General features: G+C 39.8%; 2 protein-coding genes across 4 annotated transcripts; both read right to left on the bottom strand.

Moving 5' to 3' along the window:
• Positions 1-1,866: 1,866 nt before the first annotated feature.
• LOC119902485 (kelch-like protein 40a) lies at positions 1,867-6,017 on the bottom strand. The gene is made up of 6 exons (XM_038718706.1): positions 4,741-6,017; positions 4,408-4,568; positions 3,891-3,998; positions 3,213-3,398; positions 2,839-2,988; positions 1,867-2,315 (listed from the first exon to the last, which is right to left on the bottom strand). Exons 1-6 carry the CDS (start codon positions 5,860-5,862, stop codon positions 2,204-2,206), a joined length of 1,839 nt encoding a protein of 612 aa, XP_038574634.1. The 5' UTR covers positions 5,863-6,017; the 3' UTR covers positions 1,867-2,203.
• A 1,999-nt stretch (positions 6,018-8,016) lies between these two features.
• On the bottom strand, positions 8,017-16,827 carry hhatla (hedgehog acyltransferase like, a). 3 transcript variants are annotated; one of them, XM_038718702.1, is made up of 13 exons: positions 16,026-16,827; positions 14,902-15,029; positions 13,323-13,390; positions 13,095-13,208; positions 12,581-12,601; positions 12,140-12,334; positions 11,484-11,693; positions 10,835-11,006; positions 10,240-10,384; positions 10,074-10,109; positions 9,767-9,968; positions 9,508-9,649; positions 8,017-9,162 (listed from the first exon to the last, which is right to left on the bottom strand). In XM_038718702.1, the coding sequence occupies exons 2-13, from the start codon at positions 15,005-15,007 to the stop codon at positions 9,020-9,022; spliced, it is 1,554 nt and encodes a 517-aa protein (XP_038574630.1). In that variant the 5' UTR covers positions 15,008-15,029; positions 16,026-16,827; the 3' UTR covers positions 8,017-9,019. The 3 variants fall into 3 exon arrangements, with proteins under 3 accessions (XP_038574630.1, XP_038574628.1, XP_038574631.1); XM_038718700.1 differs by lacking the exon at positions 16,026-16,827 and adding an exon at positions 15,413-15,489 and having other exon boundaries at positions 9,020-9,162; XM_038718703.1 differs by lacking the exon at positions 12,581-12,601 and having other exon boundaries at positions 9,020-9,162; positions 16,026-16,824.
• Positions 16,828-16,866: the final 39 nt, after the last annotated feature.

Here is a 16,866-nt window from a genome sequence, read left to right as displayed (position 1 = left end):
CTCAGAGTAACATTAGTCTTTTATAGGTAGCGCAATACAGAATACTGCAATGAGAAAGATCTTCATGACCACTATGTGAAGTAAAGGGAAATGGAGCTCTTGGCCAGCATTTTCCATTTGATGTTAAGCAAGGGATAGAGCCAGAGACAAGCTGTGACCTATAAGAAGTAAGATGTTCATTAAAAGGGTGTGTTACACAAGAGAACTCCAGGCACTTAGCCTAATGGCCCCATGTTGCTTAGGGGACCAATGGTAACAACATTAATGACATTGTCAGGCTGTCATGAACAGTAGTCACTGAGAAGGGATCTATGGCAAAACCAGCATACTGGACGTTCCTATCCTGTCTATGACAGTTTTATACGGGGCATACACTTTGCTGAATTACTGCCGGATGACATTCCAGAGGAGACACGAAAGCTCTCGCTTGTGAAATTTATCTCAGATTACAAAGGCTTTTAGTTTTGTCTGAGTGCACAATCGCTCACCAGACGTTCATTTTTGCTATTTCTGCGACTAATGGATCAGATGTATTCCATTATTAGTCTACAACATTGTGAATAAACGTGATTATCTTCCATTAACTGGATTGCATGACAATTGCTTTAATTGCTTTAATTGTTTTTTTTATTCTATTCTATATTGACGGATTAAATAAATATTATTGTACCATGTTGTACAATAACATTTATTTGCTCTATTGATGTTGATGACATGTTGGTCAGTTGGCCCACTACTTTGGTCCAGACTGAAATATGTCAACAACTATGACAGTTATGGTCCACAGAGGATGAATCCTAGTGACTTTGATGATCCTTAGACTTTTTCAGAGTTCAGACATTCATGGTTCCAAACCCAGATTGTAATTACTATGGTTATGCCTTAACTTTTTTTAGTGCTGTCAACGTGTAACAATTTGAATGTGTCCACTTTGATTGATGACTAAATACCTGCAAAATTAATGACATTCCCATCAGCTTCAGCTGCACGTTGTGTTTAGTGCTAATTAGCAAATGCTAGCTTGCTAACACACTAAACTAAGATAGTGAACATAAATATGTAAAAAAAAAATATATATATATATATATAAGTAAATATTATACCATCTTAACATCAGCATGTTAGAATTGTCATTGTGAGCATGTTAGCATGCTGGCATTAAAGTCAAAGGTTAGCCTCTCAAAGGTGCTAGCTTGGCTGTAGATTCTTGTTCATGTTTGATTTAATAAGATTTATCAAGCTAAATGACATGATGGATGTTGCTCTCGCTCTAATAATGCAGACCTTTCTTTTAAGTGACCTCTTGCTCAAAAAGGTCTTTTCAGACGTTAATATGTACATGCAGTGACAGTGTCATGTTTCACGTGGGAGTCACGTTAAAGATTGGTGTTTACTTTATATCCCCTTTTTGTTGTACCAGTGTGTGTAAAACAGAAACTAACTGAAAGTACCTCAGACTAATTGTCACACACAGCTGTTGTATATATTGTTCAAGTGTAAATATGGCAAGAAAATTGTTTTATGATGTGTTTTGTGGTGACTTATAGTACTCAGGTGTCGACTGGAAATCGATGTTTACATTTAAAACTCTACGTTCCTCACTCATGGTGAGGCTATTTTGTATGATATCAGTAAAGTGTCTCTTTTTTTGTTGACATGTAAATGTTGTGTAGCTGTTGGTGTACTGTACAGTATGTGTAATCAGCTGTAAACATGTTATTGAACAAAATGTCAGATGAAAAAGAATAAAACTATTTGCACTGTAGACAGGCCTCATGTGTAGTTCCAACTGAAAGTGAGACTTAATGCATTTAATGCAATACAATCAACCCTTATTTTTACTTCTGCTTTAAATAAAGAAACAGGTAATAAAGACAATTTATGAAATACTATAACAAAAAACAGATGTACAAATCAACATTTTAGTTTTTCATAAAATAAATTTGGTGTGTGATTCTAACTCATGTTGTTCTCCTCTACCCCGACTTAGACTTGCATAGTATTTAGTATGTATCTGTCTCCCCCTGCTGTAAAACATGAGACAAAACCATTTGAAGCTGATATATCATTTTTTCTTCCTCGGAGACAATTAATAGCTACCATGAAACATTCTGTACCCTAAGCCAATTTTGGGCCAATATCCATAATGAGTACACTCATTTACTTCAATGCTAGTATTACATCATTAGCCTCATGACACCAGTTATAACTTGGTGAGACGCAGAGTGTTGAGACGCACTGGAAGAATAGTGGATCCCTCCGCATAACTAATCTCTCGCAAAATCCCATTCCAGCACTTCTCTGGCTCATCATACCTGTGGGAAACATACACATATGTTAGCGTTTGGTGCCCTTATAGCATTAAAAGATAGAAAACACTAATAACAAATGCAATCTCAACACCTTTCATCTACAAAGAATTTGGTGTTGCTCCATTCATTTTTGGAGTTAAGGATTATTATTTTCCCACCCATTTGAGACTAATGAACTATGTATATGTGTATAGAAATAGACCCTTTTCACAGAATACATTTTGACTTATCACAGCAGGAAAGCTACATTAATAATGATGGTACAGTGGAGGTCACAAAACTTCAGCCTTTAACAACATTTTGCATTTTGGGGAGTCTATTTTCAGCTGCGTATTATTACACATTTGGTGCTTCAGTGAGCATGAAAAGAGATTCCTCTGCGGACACTATATCATGCTTTGTCCATCAGGCAGTACTTGTTAGTATCAATTAATTGCTGGTTTTTGGTCTTTATTTTCTGATCTTATTTGCTGACAATTAGATAAGACTATCACCAGACTTAAACCTGAAGGAAGGGGGCTCTCACCTCCAGATGTCAGTCATCTCTGTTGGGACAGGCTCCTCACTGGTTTCAGTGGGCATCATTGCAAACCCCCCCAAGGCATACAGGAAACCTCCCATCGAGATCAGATTGAGAGAGCTGCGCTCCTGAGGGAACTCTGTGAATTCAGACCACCTAGAGCACAAGAGGACAACACACACACACACACACAGGGAAATGATGAGGGTGTAAAATAAGCTGCTATATTACTTTAAGATAACCTCAGCAGTACAATCAGTGCCATTTTATGACCTAATGATCTGCTATTTACACTCAATGAGTAATTTCACTGCTGTGGACAGACGCTTCACACCATAACGATGAGATAAAGTGGATCATATAAAAAACAGTTGTCTCACTTGTTGGTGGCAATGTCGTAGACCTCCACAGAGCTGGTGAGGCCTGCATCTGTGACCCCCGTCACCACAAAGATCTGGTCTTTGTGGACAGTGATACCAAACAGTGAGCGGGCAGTCTTCAGAGGAGCGAGGTCCTTCCACTCAAACTTAGTGGGGTTGTAGACACAGACTCTTCTCATGCATTTCCTGCAACATTTAAAACAGTGTGTTAAAGTAGCTTTCACTGAATTTATGCATGAAGTTCAGTTGCATTACAATCTGGGGGTGTGGAGTTTAAAAGAGGTGAGCATTTAGGAGGCACGGAGGATCTTATGAACAATGCTGTTGAGTTGAATTACAGGAAATATAGGACATTTTACAGCTTGACAACTACCAGAGATTCAAAGTCAGGATATCTCTGCCTCTGCTGCCTCGATTTTGACCATTGTTTTTTAATATGTCTCCTGTGAGTCCACCAATGGAAGTGCTATTCTAAATCACTGGAGTACACTTTTGAATACTGATTGAGTTAGTTCTTAAATATCACATTTTCTGTGGAATCCAAAGTGACACCTGTTGTTACAAAATTACTGTATTTCAGACTGTGCAGGTAGTGATCCAGAAGTGTCAAATATGTATGAAAAGGCAATCCAGTAAAACCAATAAAATGGTAAAATTTCCTAGAGTTTATTGACGTACTTGCTTTCAGACTTTCCTCCAACGACATAGACAAGGCCTTTGTGCGACACGGTTCCATGGCCATACACTTCATAAGGCAGAGGATCAGACTCTCCCCATTTGAACGACCTGTGTACAAAAAAGAGAACATATCATCATGAATTGACCCTATAGATGATAATGGTGAATCTACAGACTAATGTAGCAATACTTCTAAATAAAAAAATACAGAAATGCTCAGGAGTTCAAGGATGGAATGCCTTTAATGTGACTGCAAGAGTGATTTACGCTTTACTGCATTGAATGAAATTACTGAATATCTGAATGCACGACAAAGGAGGCTTGATTAGTGAACAATACATTTATAGGAAAGACTTCCAAGTGTTTTCATTTAGATAATGGATACAAATTTGACTATTATTAGTAAAGTTCCAATGGTGGTTTAGACATGCACAGAACAAATTTCACAATGCATTTTACTGTGTATGACTGTGTATGTGACACCACTAATTTGATTACATTTGGTATCCACACTTACTGTCTGTCATAGATCATGACTGAGTCCAGGGCGTGCTCGCCTTCCTTCAGTTCCTTTCCTCCAACAACAAAGATAGAGTTTTCAGCTTCAGTCAAGCCAAATAAACATCGAGGGCTGGGTTGTGAGGGCATCCCTAACCATTCTGAACTTACTGGGTCAAACTGTGGATGAAAACAACATTATGTGAAAACATTGCTATGTGAGGAATGAGAGGCACAAGAATTTAGCATCTTAAACCTTCAGCAGTTTAAACCTTCCTTTGCGTTGTACAGGAAGATAAATTAAGAGAAAGTGGTATGTTTCTACTCATGTTCTTTATGACCCGTTCACTACCTGTAGGAAGTAAGAGCTGAATGGTTCGTCTTTGTCCTCCTCGTTGTAGAGTAATCCTCCGACAACAAACACCTGGTTCTGATCGGTCACCAAGCTGCAGTGATTCTTGGGAATTTCTGTAGACTCTGAGGCCACAAAGCATTCATTTCCTACCGGATCGTAGGCCACAGTCCCTGTATCACTGATCATAAGTATCAGGTCCAACTCAAACATCCCAAAGCGAGGGTTGTTGTTAAGTATACCCGGAAGGTAACCTTCCTCATCATCGTCATCCTCTTCACTTCCTTCTCCTCTCTTTGCCCCATCACTGCTGGGCTTCCTGGGATTTGGGAGATGCCCTCTGTGAGCATCCTTGACAAGATCCAGGTCCTTCTTGATCTCCTGGTTGAACCGGATGTACTGGTGACGCTCTACTTTCTCTTTGAAGTAATCCAAAGGTATGAGCCTGAAACGTATGCAGTGCAAAAGCTCTGGCAGGTCCTTAAGCCGGTTTGTCTCATCATGTCTGACCCAGTCCATCAAGGATTCAAATACCATCTCCTCCCGCTCAATGTTGAGGGCGTCTGACGTGATGATGATGGCCAGCTCGCTTGGACCCAACTGCAGGAAGTCCGGGTCCCTGACAACAACCTGGTAGCGTTCACAGATGAACTCCCTAGCAGTCAGAGACAGCCTGGGACAGTCCAGCAGCAGTCCCAACCTGAAGATAGCCAAGCAGTTTCCCAGCACCAGCTTCTCTTGGAGGTAAGACACACATACAGAGAAGATTGAGGGGATCTGGTACATGTTAGCAATCATGAAGATATCCTGGACGTTCTGTTCTGTCAGATTAATGTCAGATGTGTATAAGTAGCGCAGGATCATCCCCATAACACCTGGCTCCACATCTTTGAGGACAATCTCACGCTTCTTGCTCTCCTCCAGGTCGGACAGGAACATGGCCTTGAAGAAGGGGCTGCTGGCTGCCAAAACCAAGCGGTGGCAGGGGAACTCCTTGTCCTGAATTTTGAGAACACAGTCCACAAACCTGTCATTCTCCAAGAGGTCGCACAGTCCGTCCTGAAGCAGAGTCTGTTGGTACATGCGAGGCTGCTCCACAGGGTCTATAGTCAGGGCAGCCATTTTGTTCTGTGTCCTTGTCCCGGTTGGGTTTCGTGGGCACCCTACTTAATCCCCACAACAGAGCAGGACTGCTAGCGTTCTCTCGGCTGTTCAGATCACTGTGGATAGTCTCCACGGGTTGGTTGGCTTGTGGCTGCAGCTGTCCGTGACTGTCACTCACTCTGTAAATCCAGGGTATTTATAGACAGGACCCTCACAAAGCTGAGGAATTCATTTTGGTGGAAAGGGAAGAGGACCTATCCACTCCTGCGCCACACAAACAGCTGAATGACTTCAGCATGTTAAATCCAGCAGAACATCTCAGCAGGCAGCCTGACTGGCTCTTAGTACTTGGATGTTTTCACTGACTTTTTACAAGTTTTTTGTAACTACTGTAATCCAGTATCGACTTGAACAGTGATAGTTAATACACTGGCTTTACTGACACTGAGCAGTTCACCATATTGCATGTACATGTGGAGATACAGGATATGTATAGTTAACAGTAGTTCCTGGAAGATTAGCATGTCATATAATAACCATCCTAGACATTAGCTCAAACACAAACTCATGTATTGGGGGGAAAACACACCAAACATTTAAATCAACAGGGAGTTCCTCTTACATTTATAAAAAAAAAAAAGACATATAAAATTTGATAAAAATTTAAATTCCAAACACTGAACATTACATATAACATGAAATTTCCATTATTCATTGTAATTGTTGAACTATTATTAAAACAAAATCAAAATTATTCATTATGAAATTAATCATGTGTCAGGTCCCTGCGATGGACTGGCGACCTGTCCAGGGTGTACCCCGCCTTTTGCCCGATGTCAGCTGGGATTGGCTCCAGCCCCCCATAACCATGTAAACAGGATAAGCGGTTGAGCATGGATGGATGGATAGATGGATCATGTGTGGGGGTAACAAGTCAAATTGCTCTTATCATTCATTACATATGGAATTAATGAAGATTATGATACATGCTTAGATGTGTTGTATATGTTTAATATGTGTAACCACTTTGAATTATTTAATCCAGAGATACATTCAACAGTGGCACCTAATGGCTGAAAATTATCTGATATTAAAATAGAAGCCAAATCTAATGGGGAAACACAATTTGTGGAAGTCCCACACTTTCACTCATACGTATACTATATATTTTGTTGCTTGATATTTTGTCCATGTAATTTATTCAATTCAATTCAACGATATGACAAGGCCAATGAAAATAAGAATGTCTGCACATAAGAGTGGTATCACGTGAAGAGATATGCCACCTGTGTATAAATAAAGCTGTGCCTGTACCACATTAGTGAGGCACTATACAGGCCATAATTAATGTTATTAATTACACCTGCGCATTTCCTACAATATTATGTCAAACTGTAAATTATTCCCTGAACAAACAATACTTTGAAGTACTGTACCTATACCTGATATGTTCTACCACTTATCTAACACTTGATGAAGAAGAAAAAAAGATTTTCTCAACTTTCTTGAGTGTTTTTAATTATTCTGGCACATTAGTTGTCCAAATCAGTTTGAAGTTGTTGATTTTGTTGTTGAGATATTTTGGCTTGTCATAGTAGGAAAAGCACAGCTGTTACTGATGACATTAGGGATGGCTCAGTTCTATTCTAAGTGTGACAGTAAGTCATGACAGTGTGACAGTGAGTCAGCAAGCCCAATGAGCAAAAACCTTGTTAAAACTCTCATTTGACAGATACCAGTTCAACTGCGTCAAGTAGCTAACCCTAACCTCACTCTAACCTTAACCAACCTAACCAATGGAGTCAACAGCTACTAGCCAATCAGAGGTAGAGTGGTGGAAAATCTGGCAGGAACTAAAATAACACTCACAATAACAGGACCCTGAAATTGAAATAGCTAAATTCAACCATTATTAATTTTATTATTAACCTGTGATTTTCCTACTGTGACACATCAAAAGGTCAACTGTGAAAAAGATCTATGGTAAAGGTGTTAAGTTATCCCACCCAGAAAGAGGAAGATGTCAATCATGTTCAGACTGTACAATGCAGGGCATTTCATGTTTTTATCATGTACATGTTAAATGCAGTCAGTGATCAGCTTTGGTCAAACTGGGCCATCTTGTGGCGATGAAAATGTCTCACTATCATGCAAATAAAACCCAACGCAGTCTGAATTGACTTATTATTTATTTCCATTGATGTAAACAAAATTAAATTTTAACAGTGTTTGAATGCAGGCTGTGCTAAAACAACAACACATTTTGAACACCTTTGAATAAAAACCTTACAGTGAGAGAAGGCATTACAAGCTGCATAAACTTTTTCTCTCTGCCTGCTGTACTGAAGACACACAGCAGTTTTTGGTGACAGGCAGGATAAGACTGACCGATGATTCCTGAAGGGCCTATTGCCTTTCTTAGCGAACTGAGCGCCTGGATCATGTCAAAGAGGGCGAAGGGAAGATTGTTGACAAAATGTCACACCTACATTAATCTCCTGTGGACGATATGGTGTTAGAGTTAAGCTGTCGTTCCCTGGAAGGTTGAACTACATTCAGTTGTTCAACATTATAAGAGATCTAATACATTCTCAATCAACATTAAAATAGACTATCCTATACATTGTGACTATGTGGAAGTCTGACTTCAAGTTTTTTTTCTCCCATGTTTTTAACCCTTTCAGTATGGTTAAACATTGCAATGATTAGGATCTGAGGTATCTAAGGCAAAATTAAGACACCATCTGATGAAAAATCTGAAAAATCATTTTGATGGAAGAATATCCAAATCCGAGACACAGGAGACAACCACACAAGCAAAGTAGTTGTTCCTTTACAATTCTGTATGTCCTTATATATACTATTAGAAGTAGCATCATACAATGTTTGTCAGGCCTGTCATTTGCTAAACTATCTTTTGTTCAGATAAAATACAAATACAAAATGCACCATCGGTGGGTTTGTGCCAAAGGACGTGGCGATTATCTACAGCAAGTGCACTTGAGGATATTTCACAGTTCAAAACATTGTCTTGCTTCTGACAAACAAAAGCAAGAACACAGGCTTGTGAACAATATAGGTGTTGACTGGCTGTTGCAGTTCGCAAGGCTGAAGATGGAACAATGTGAGGGGGCTGTTGACCATGAAGTCTGTGAAAGTCAGATTTTATGTCTGTTTATTCAGCTTTTTCTTTGCCACCATCTACTGGCTTCACTGGCTCCGGATCGTCCAGCAAGGCTTGTTGTCTCTCCCTTTCCTTCACCAGCTGCACGCCACAGTAGGTCACAAGTAACACTGAGAGTGTGGACAGAGGAAAACCTGGAAGAAAAACACAAAGAGGAGAAGAAGAGGAAGTGAAGCAGAAAAACAGAGAAGGCATAAGAACAGAAAAGTATGATTTTAAAGTAGTGCAGCTTTCATTGTGCAGTGCCCTAAGTAGATGTTTGACTGGAGATAATCCTGAACAATCCCCAATGCTCTGTTGTTAAGATTCTTTTATTCTATATGAAAGAAAGCAACAAAGAGGATGTTAAGTCATGTGATATCTGGAGGATGGTACCCCTTGAGAGTATGTTGCTTTCTGTCTGTGTTGCTCACGCTTTGGCTCAAACTGGCAGAAAAGCCTGATTTCATTTTATATAATATACCCTTGTTTTCCCCCACCTTTGAAAATCAGCCGTCTTCCCACCAGTTTGGCAAACTCCAAACTGTTCAAAGAGAGAACGTTGTAGAGGACAATGGCCCAGAAGTTGGCAGCATTGAACACACCACGGATCCTGCGTGACATGGCTTCACCCATTGCACACTAGATACAGTAGACACATGTACATTAAGGGATATGGCACCAAATTCCACATAGTATAATTCCATTTAATGATTGTGGGTTAGAAAAAGTTGAAAGGGTTCGTGTTTTTCATATTACCTCTATGTTCGAAAATGGCGGAAGAGAGAAGAACTTGGCCACCCATAACTCAAAGTTGAGGCCAAAGCAGTTGAAAAAGGACCAGATGTAAACAATCTGACATGGGCCCAGCCACAAAGTGGTGATAGCGAAGGTACAGATGGTTGCCAGGAGCTCCTTGAAGATTTTATCATGATCCCCACCAATAAAGTCATAAACATACCTGCAAAATTACAACTCAAATTCAACTTGATGGAGACTCAGAATAGTCTTCTATAAACTGTAGGTTCTGGCATTTAAACCCATGATTTTCTGATTAAACACCCACTTGCACAGCCAGTCATTGATGCCTCTGTCAAAGTGCCTAAAAAAAGGAGAGAAAAACAGACAATTCACTTTTTTTTTTTTTACACATTTAACTTTCAACATTGTCAACAAAGATACTACATCATGACTTCCTCAGATTACACACAACTAGTGCAAGTCACACGTACGTCTCAGCAAAGACATAGAGCATGGTGATACATTTGGGAGGCTGAGGAGGGTCCAGGTGGTCCAGTGTAGACACAGTATTGATGATACCAAACATCATGGCTGCCTTTACCCAGTCATACACCAGGTTGGAATAGGCCAGACCAGCTGCAAAGGTACACATGGAAACAAAGCAGGTTTCCTACAGGCACATTGATTGTAGGAATCTTAATTAATATGTCAACTAAAAATGGTAATGTTTGATAAACCACATAAAGCACAAACATAACAATAATCCCATTAGTAAATATTGGATTAGCCAGTCAGAGTGTGGAAAGAATGTCTCTACTTAAATGTAGACTATCCCAAAGATTCTTCTACCATTTATCAAGTGCCTAAAATAGAAGCTCACCCTGACAGGATTTATTTGTCACTGAGGTTCACTGAGTTTTAGTGGTCTTTAAGTTCAAAGATGATACAGTGATAAAAAATTAAACAGGTTGCTGAAAGACATTGAATCACGCCAAGGAATGTTAACTATGAGCATATAAATCACAAAAACACAAGCATCAGTACCAGATGTACCAGACCTGTTATTATTGCATATATCTAACTCACCCAAACACCAGTCAGAAAGCTTGGTGACCAGCTTCATGTCACTGGGGATTGTCAAGATGTACAGGTAGTGGAAGAAGACATCCACCACCAGAATAACACCCAGATGCAACAAGGCCTTGGTGGTGATGTTCCACAACTCCCTATCCTTGCGGGTCAGCTGGGTGTTGTTCACCTGTGGAATTGAAAACATTCAGTTTTGTGAACAAGCCATCATTGTTTTGTAAAATGATATGTCTATCCCAGCATACCCTATACTTAGTTAGTGATAGTTGGAGAGACACTGTCTAGTAATTAATGTATTCCTTAAGTAACAGTAGCAGTAACAGTGGTACCTTTTTAGAATTTTAACCAGGTTGGTTCAGTTAGAATATAAAACTCATATTGCTAGAGGGGATGGTCATTTCAGTTAAAATGTGCAAAGGCCTAAAATCTTTTTTTCTGTCTCTACCAATGGCTTTCAGTTATATAAACACATGGCATTACATGTGGGTATTACATCAGCCTTCAGGAGTCTTCGAGCACAATGTGCACTCACGAGTGACGGCTTAATAACTGCTGTCAAATATCAGATGGCTGTTCACTTGTCACCAACTGTTACTCATTTTTCCTCCAATCAGCTACAACTTTCAGCTGAATCTTAAATCCTCACCTGGGCATGATACCGGTCGAAAGTCATGATAGGTCCAAAGAAGAAGAAGGGGAGGTAGAAGTTGTATCTCAGCAGGTCAGAGAATGTGTAGTTGCCGTCCTTCTTCTCACAGTTCTCTAATGCAAAGCTCATACAGCGCATGATGCTGAAGCCGCAGCCTCCATAGAAGAGGATGTCTTGCAGGTCAAAAGAGCCAGTCACCAAGGTTTCCTAAAGAAGGAGTCAGAGTTATTCAAGATTTTGCATATGGACAATACCTCTACACTCCCCAGTGTTTTAATTGACTGGTTGAAACAAGCACTTTACAACAATTGTTCTCGATTATATATTACGCTTTACGTTATCATAATTACAATGGAAGTAATAGTATAAGTAGTAGGAAAATATCAAACACTACATTACATTGAAATATATTATTTATTTCACTAGATAATATTACTATATAAGTGCTTATATTACCATTATTATATTTTTATATTAGATCCTACAGTATATGTTGGTTCTTAAACAAATGGCTGACCGTTCATGACAGAATTGACTTTAAGATCCTTCTCCTGGTCAGACAGACATCTCCTTCAAATTCCCACAGCTCATTCTGCCTCAGGCTGCAGAGCATTCAGTGTTTATGCACCTCAGCCCTGGAACCACCCACTCACCTGCCAGGAGTTATAGGGCTCCAGCTTAAGGGACGCCAGCGTGGTCAGGCCGGCCGCAAAGCACATCCATTTGCTCTTGACCATAGCGACACTGTAGAGTATGATGCAGTGAGACAGAACCAGAGCCATGAAGGTCCAGCCCATCGTGATCAGGACTGCCAAACCACCGTACACCCCAAAGATCAAGGATCTGTGCTGTGGGTAAAGAGGGGCCAGCGTCAGTGTGACGTCACAACAAGATTTTTGTACTATTGATAATTGAATGCAACACACATGAAAAGTAGTGGTGTTAGTACAACACTGTTGTATCTACAACAATGGATATACTTTAGGATGGAACAAAGATTAAATTGTGTGTGGGAGAGGATGCTGTTAATGTATCCATGGTTTAAATGAAACACATGACAAATTTTACAAAATTCACATGTTTATTACTGTTACCTTACATCCATCTATACCAATCTTCAATGTAAGCATGAAACAAGACAGAAAACATGTTTAAAACACAATGAACTGTTTTAAATATGTCAAATTATTCCCAGGAAAGAATCATTGGTGCACTCAACAGACACAGAGCGCAACTCATGCAATAACCAATAACCTGTTACACTTTGGGGAACAAATACACAACATGACAAATAATTTTTGCTCAATAGAATACGGTAAAATGGAATTACATTGAATTGAACTGAACTGCATTACTTGTACAGCCCAAGGTCTACTGTTCATTTCAGAACAATGTAGCTTTGCATTTAATGTGTTTATACCACATATCAACAGAACTCCGGTGTGTGGTCTTGATTGGAGAAAAGCTTGTCTTGCACATGCACACAAATACAGGCATGTGTATACACATGCAATACATACACATACACATAATAAGAGACATTGCATTATACCTATATGCAATCGGATTACAGTGCTAGCTCATGGGCATGCACACACAGGCACGCACCTTTGGAGCTAGCAGGGTGAATATCTTGGCAAAGATAACGTGACCGGTGAGAGCAAAAATGATATGATTGCGGAATGTAGAGAACCACATCATCCATTCGAAGTCCGCAACATCCTGTGGCAAAGGAAGATGCATGAGTAAAACATCACTCTTTTGATGCCTTGCATCAGTAAATCCAATTATAGAACACAATGAGAGACATAAAGGGAAGATAAATGAGCAACTTGCCATTTTCCTGCCAAAGTAATGCCATCCTGGTTTTACACTTTCTTTGAAGGCCTTTCTGTTTACATTCTCTGAATAAAGAAGAAAATATACAGGATATTCACCAAACAAAATGCAGGAAATTGTGCAATGGAATTAGTAAGGTATTACAATTTCAATATATGGTTATGCTTCTAGGTTGAGGAGTGCTAAATTCAGACTGTATGCAGCTTTATTTTGGGGGTCTATGTGAACTAAAATAATCATTCTGTAGGAGTCAAAATTTGAACATCTTCGGTGTAATTGTTGGATTATTCACAGTGAATTTAAGGTGTGAGAGCACATTCAGTTCATTTGATAACATCAGATATTACATAATGTACTCAGTGCGAAGCTTTCTATTTTTGAGGCTGACATCTACTCTCATACGCTCATAATCTGGTTGTAGGAGATTAGATTACTGCATAACATGAATAAAATGCTGACATAGAACTGATGACAATAACAACACAAATAAGTGTGATAATAATCAGAATCATGGCAGTGATGTTGAGATATTCATTATACAGCAACAAATGTGACTCGCACACGCCCCCACAGTACCTCCTTCAGCTTTGCCTGATTACACTAATGGCCATGGAAAAGGATGTCAAAATGTGAGGGTCATTCAGGGAAAGCCTCTTACTTCTGGGAACACGGCCAAGTTTCTATTGCGAGTATAAAGTGCTACTTTTGTATGCAGACCTGAGCATCATAAATGCCCACAGATGACCATTTCAAGACACAGAGAGCACTAAAGGAAAAGAATTAGGACAGAATGATGACTGACTCTGCCCTGGCCAATCTCACAGCACAGACTGAGACAGACAGTGCCACAACAGAATCTTAGTCTGAAATATCTCCATTAGGAAAATAATTAGAAAAGTAATTGGAGCATCTTTAAATTGTCTTCATATTAACATGAACATGCTGAAATTCCTTAGAGGAGGGAAGTCTATTTTAATCTGCTACATGAACTTTGTTCTACTCAGTTTTAGGTTAAACAGGGAAATGTTATACAAGGTCCAAAGCTGTTTATTAGTCATTATACAGCACAAGGCTGCATAACGAAACAAAATTTGTAGATCCTTCATGCTACACACACACGACATATAATTAAGTATAGACCTATATTAAAATATGGTAACATATTAAATAAAATAAACAATATATACATACACGTATACACACTGAACAATCCACAGTGCATTTTTTAAAATTTGCATCTGGGGTGAATGTAAACAGCAGCAATTATAGTTTATGGCTATATTATAGGTAGGGGCCTTGTTTATTGAAGCAGATTTTAATAATAAAATTCCCATTGCTACAAGGTAAGTGATTTTTCAGTGAGATCTATTTCGAATGAAAATATTGACTGGAGTGTTTTTCTGGAGCAGCTGCTTGAAAAGTATCCATTTGCTCTGACTTTATTAAATATGAAGGGATTTCAGTGAACCTAAATAAACTCCAGCATTGTCAGTGATTCTTCACTCTCTCTGGGTTACATTTACAGTGTGTGTGTGTGTGTGCGCTTTTGACGTCCCCTGACATGTCGTGCACTCACCACTCGAAGCTTCAAATATCCAACTGCCTGCCCATATCAAAGCCACGCCGAGTACTGCTGTGTAGAGATACAGCTCATATCTGGGGAGAGCAGCCTTGATCCCCATGGCGAATCTGCACACTGGAAGCCTAACAGGTTGAAAAGCAATCAGCCAAACAATATCAAACCTGACTGAGGGTAAACAGCATGATTATGAATAAAAAAAGACATATCTGAAACCAGTAATGGATGAATGGATGGTTTAAGGGTTTACCAAGGTTTACTGAACCAGTGTTTTTGGGGTGATTTTCAGATGTCATTATTCTGAAGCAAATGCTTTTTAGTCAAATATGAGACATTAGCATGAAAGCAGTATTTGACAGCTTCATCTTGTGTGAACTCTGCCATACAAATGTGATTAATAAGACAGACCTTGAGAGGACTTTAGCACAACCCCACGTAAAAAAAACAAGTGGAATAACTTCTACTGAAAAAAAAAAGATATGCACACAAAAACAAAGTATTGTTATACCAATCAGCACTAGTTCTTCATGTCAGATTCAGACCAGGGCATTTTCTGTTTAAAACACCTTGGGTTTTAAAGAGGTGGCATTTTACTAACAAGTCTTCATGATCTTAGTGACTTAAATAGGACTGCAGAGCGGAATCAGCACCGTCAGCTGCGCAACCCTACCTCTCCTTCCTATTATAGCTCTTGCAGTTGGTCTGCTGTGCAGCAGGGCAGCTGCAGTGCTATGTGATCTGAGAGGCGCTGGGGACTCACTTCACAGAATAATTAGCACTGACTGGAATGACCAAGAATGGTGCAACAGAGTAAGAAGCCGATAGAAAGATACTTTCCAGTGGAGAATAATGCACTTGTATCTGGTTGAGAATGTGTGTTTGTGTGTGTGTGCCAGGCTCATTTGAGTTAAAGTTACAGGAGTTTGATTAACAAGTCTTCTCCATGCCAAGATGTAACCATGGCTAAGCAGGACCCCAGCAAAGCGTCCTGCATACAAATGCAGGTTTACTGTTTCACTGCTCCATGCATACAGAGCCGGTCACTTCTGCATTGATTTTCATGCTTACCTACTCTTATATTTAACTCTATGGACAAATAACAGGGACTTGTTTTTACTAACCTTGTTTCCGCTTCACACTGTCAAGATGAGGGCAGCAGTGTTTACAGCCCGACTCTTCACTTATAAATAAAAGAAAAGGGGGTGGCGGTGGTTACAGCAGTTTTTCTAATTCATCCGTCTTGTGGGGGCTTGCCGCTGCCGCTGCCTGCGATCACCAGCCTCGGCCAGTCAGGATGTTGCGGACTCAACGAAAGGAGGAGGAGGAGGTGGAGGAGGAGGTGGTGGTGGTGGTGGTGGTGGTGGGGGATATATTTATCTTTCACTACTGTACCGCAGTGAGGGGTGGTCCACACCGAGCCCATCAGACCTTACTAGAGCGCAAACACACTCTGGGACAATGATTAAAAATGAGGGGGAAAGCAGTTGCGTCAAGCAGCCTCTACAGTACAGTGATATAGCCTACAATACATTTGACGACTCTTTAGTCAAAAAGTAGGATGGTTTACACTGGAGGAGAAGGTAAACGCTGCTATACATGTCTCATGTTCACCAATTGGCAGCGACAAAAGCAATTACATCAGGTTTTCTGATGAAGTGGGTTTTTTTGTATATCTTCTGTGGTATCAGAATAGGCTACCACTTTATAAAGTCATTACAAAGTCAGAGGAATTTGGTTTTCATAGTTTTCAGTAGTCTATGTCTCCCATAATTAGGCTAAGTGAGATGTTTTGAGGTCCTTAATTAAAAGCAGTTATCGTCTTACCAGCCTATACGGTGTAGCCTACCGTCTCACTCTCTCTTCAGACACTCACAGGCTACACAAAAATAAACCAAGTCGTTTGACTAGAAGTCGTACTCCAGATCCGATACTGCGACTGATGTGAGTACACATGCAGGCAGT

This window comes from Micropterus salmoides, unplaced genomic scaffold, assembly GCF_014851395.1.
Source record: "Micropterus salmoides isolate LMB-PRFRI ecotype aquatic unplaced genomic scaffold, ASM1485139v1 Ms_hic_scaffold_14, whole genome shotgun sequence".
NCBI classification, from domain to species: domain Eukaryota; kingdom Metazoa; phylum Chordata; class Actinopteri; order Centrarchiformes; family Centrarchidae; genus Micropterus; species Micropterus salmoides.
The sequence above is the reverse complement of the archived record's forward strand: the minus strand, read 5'-3'. Positions and strand labels throughout refer to the sequence as shown.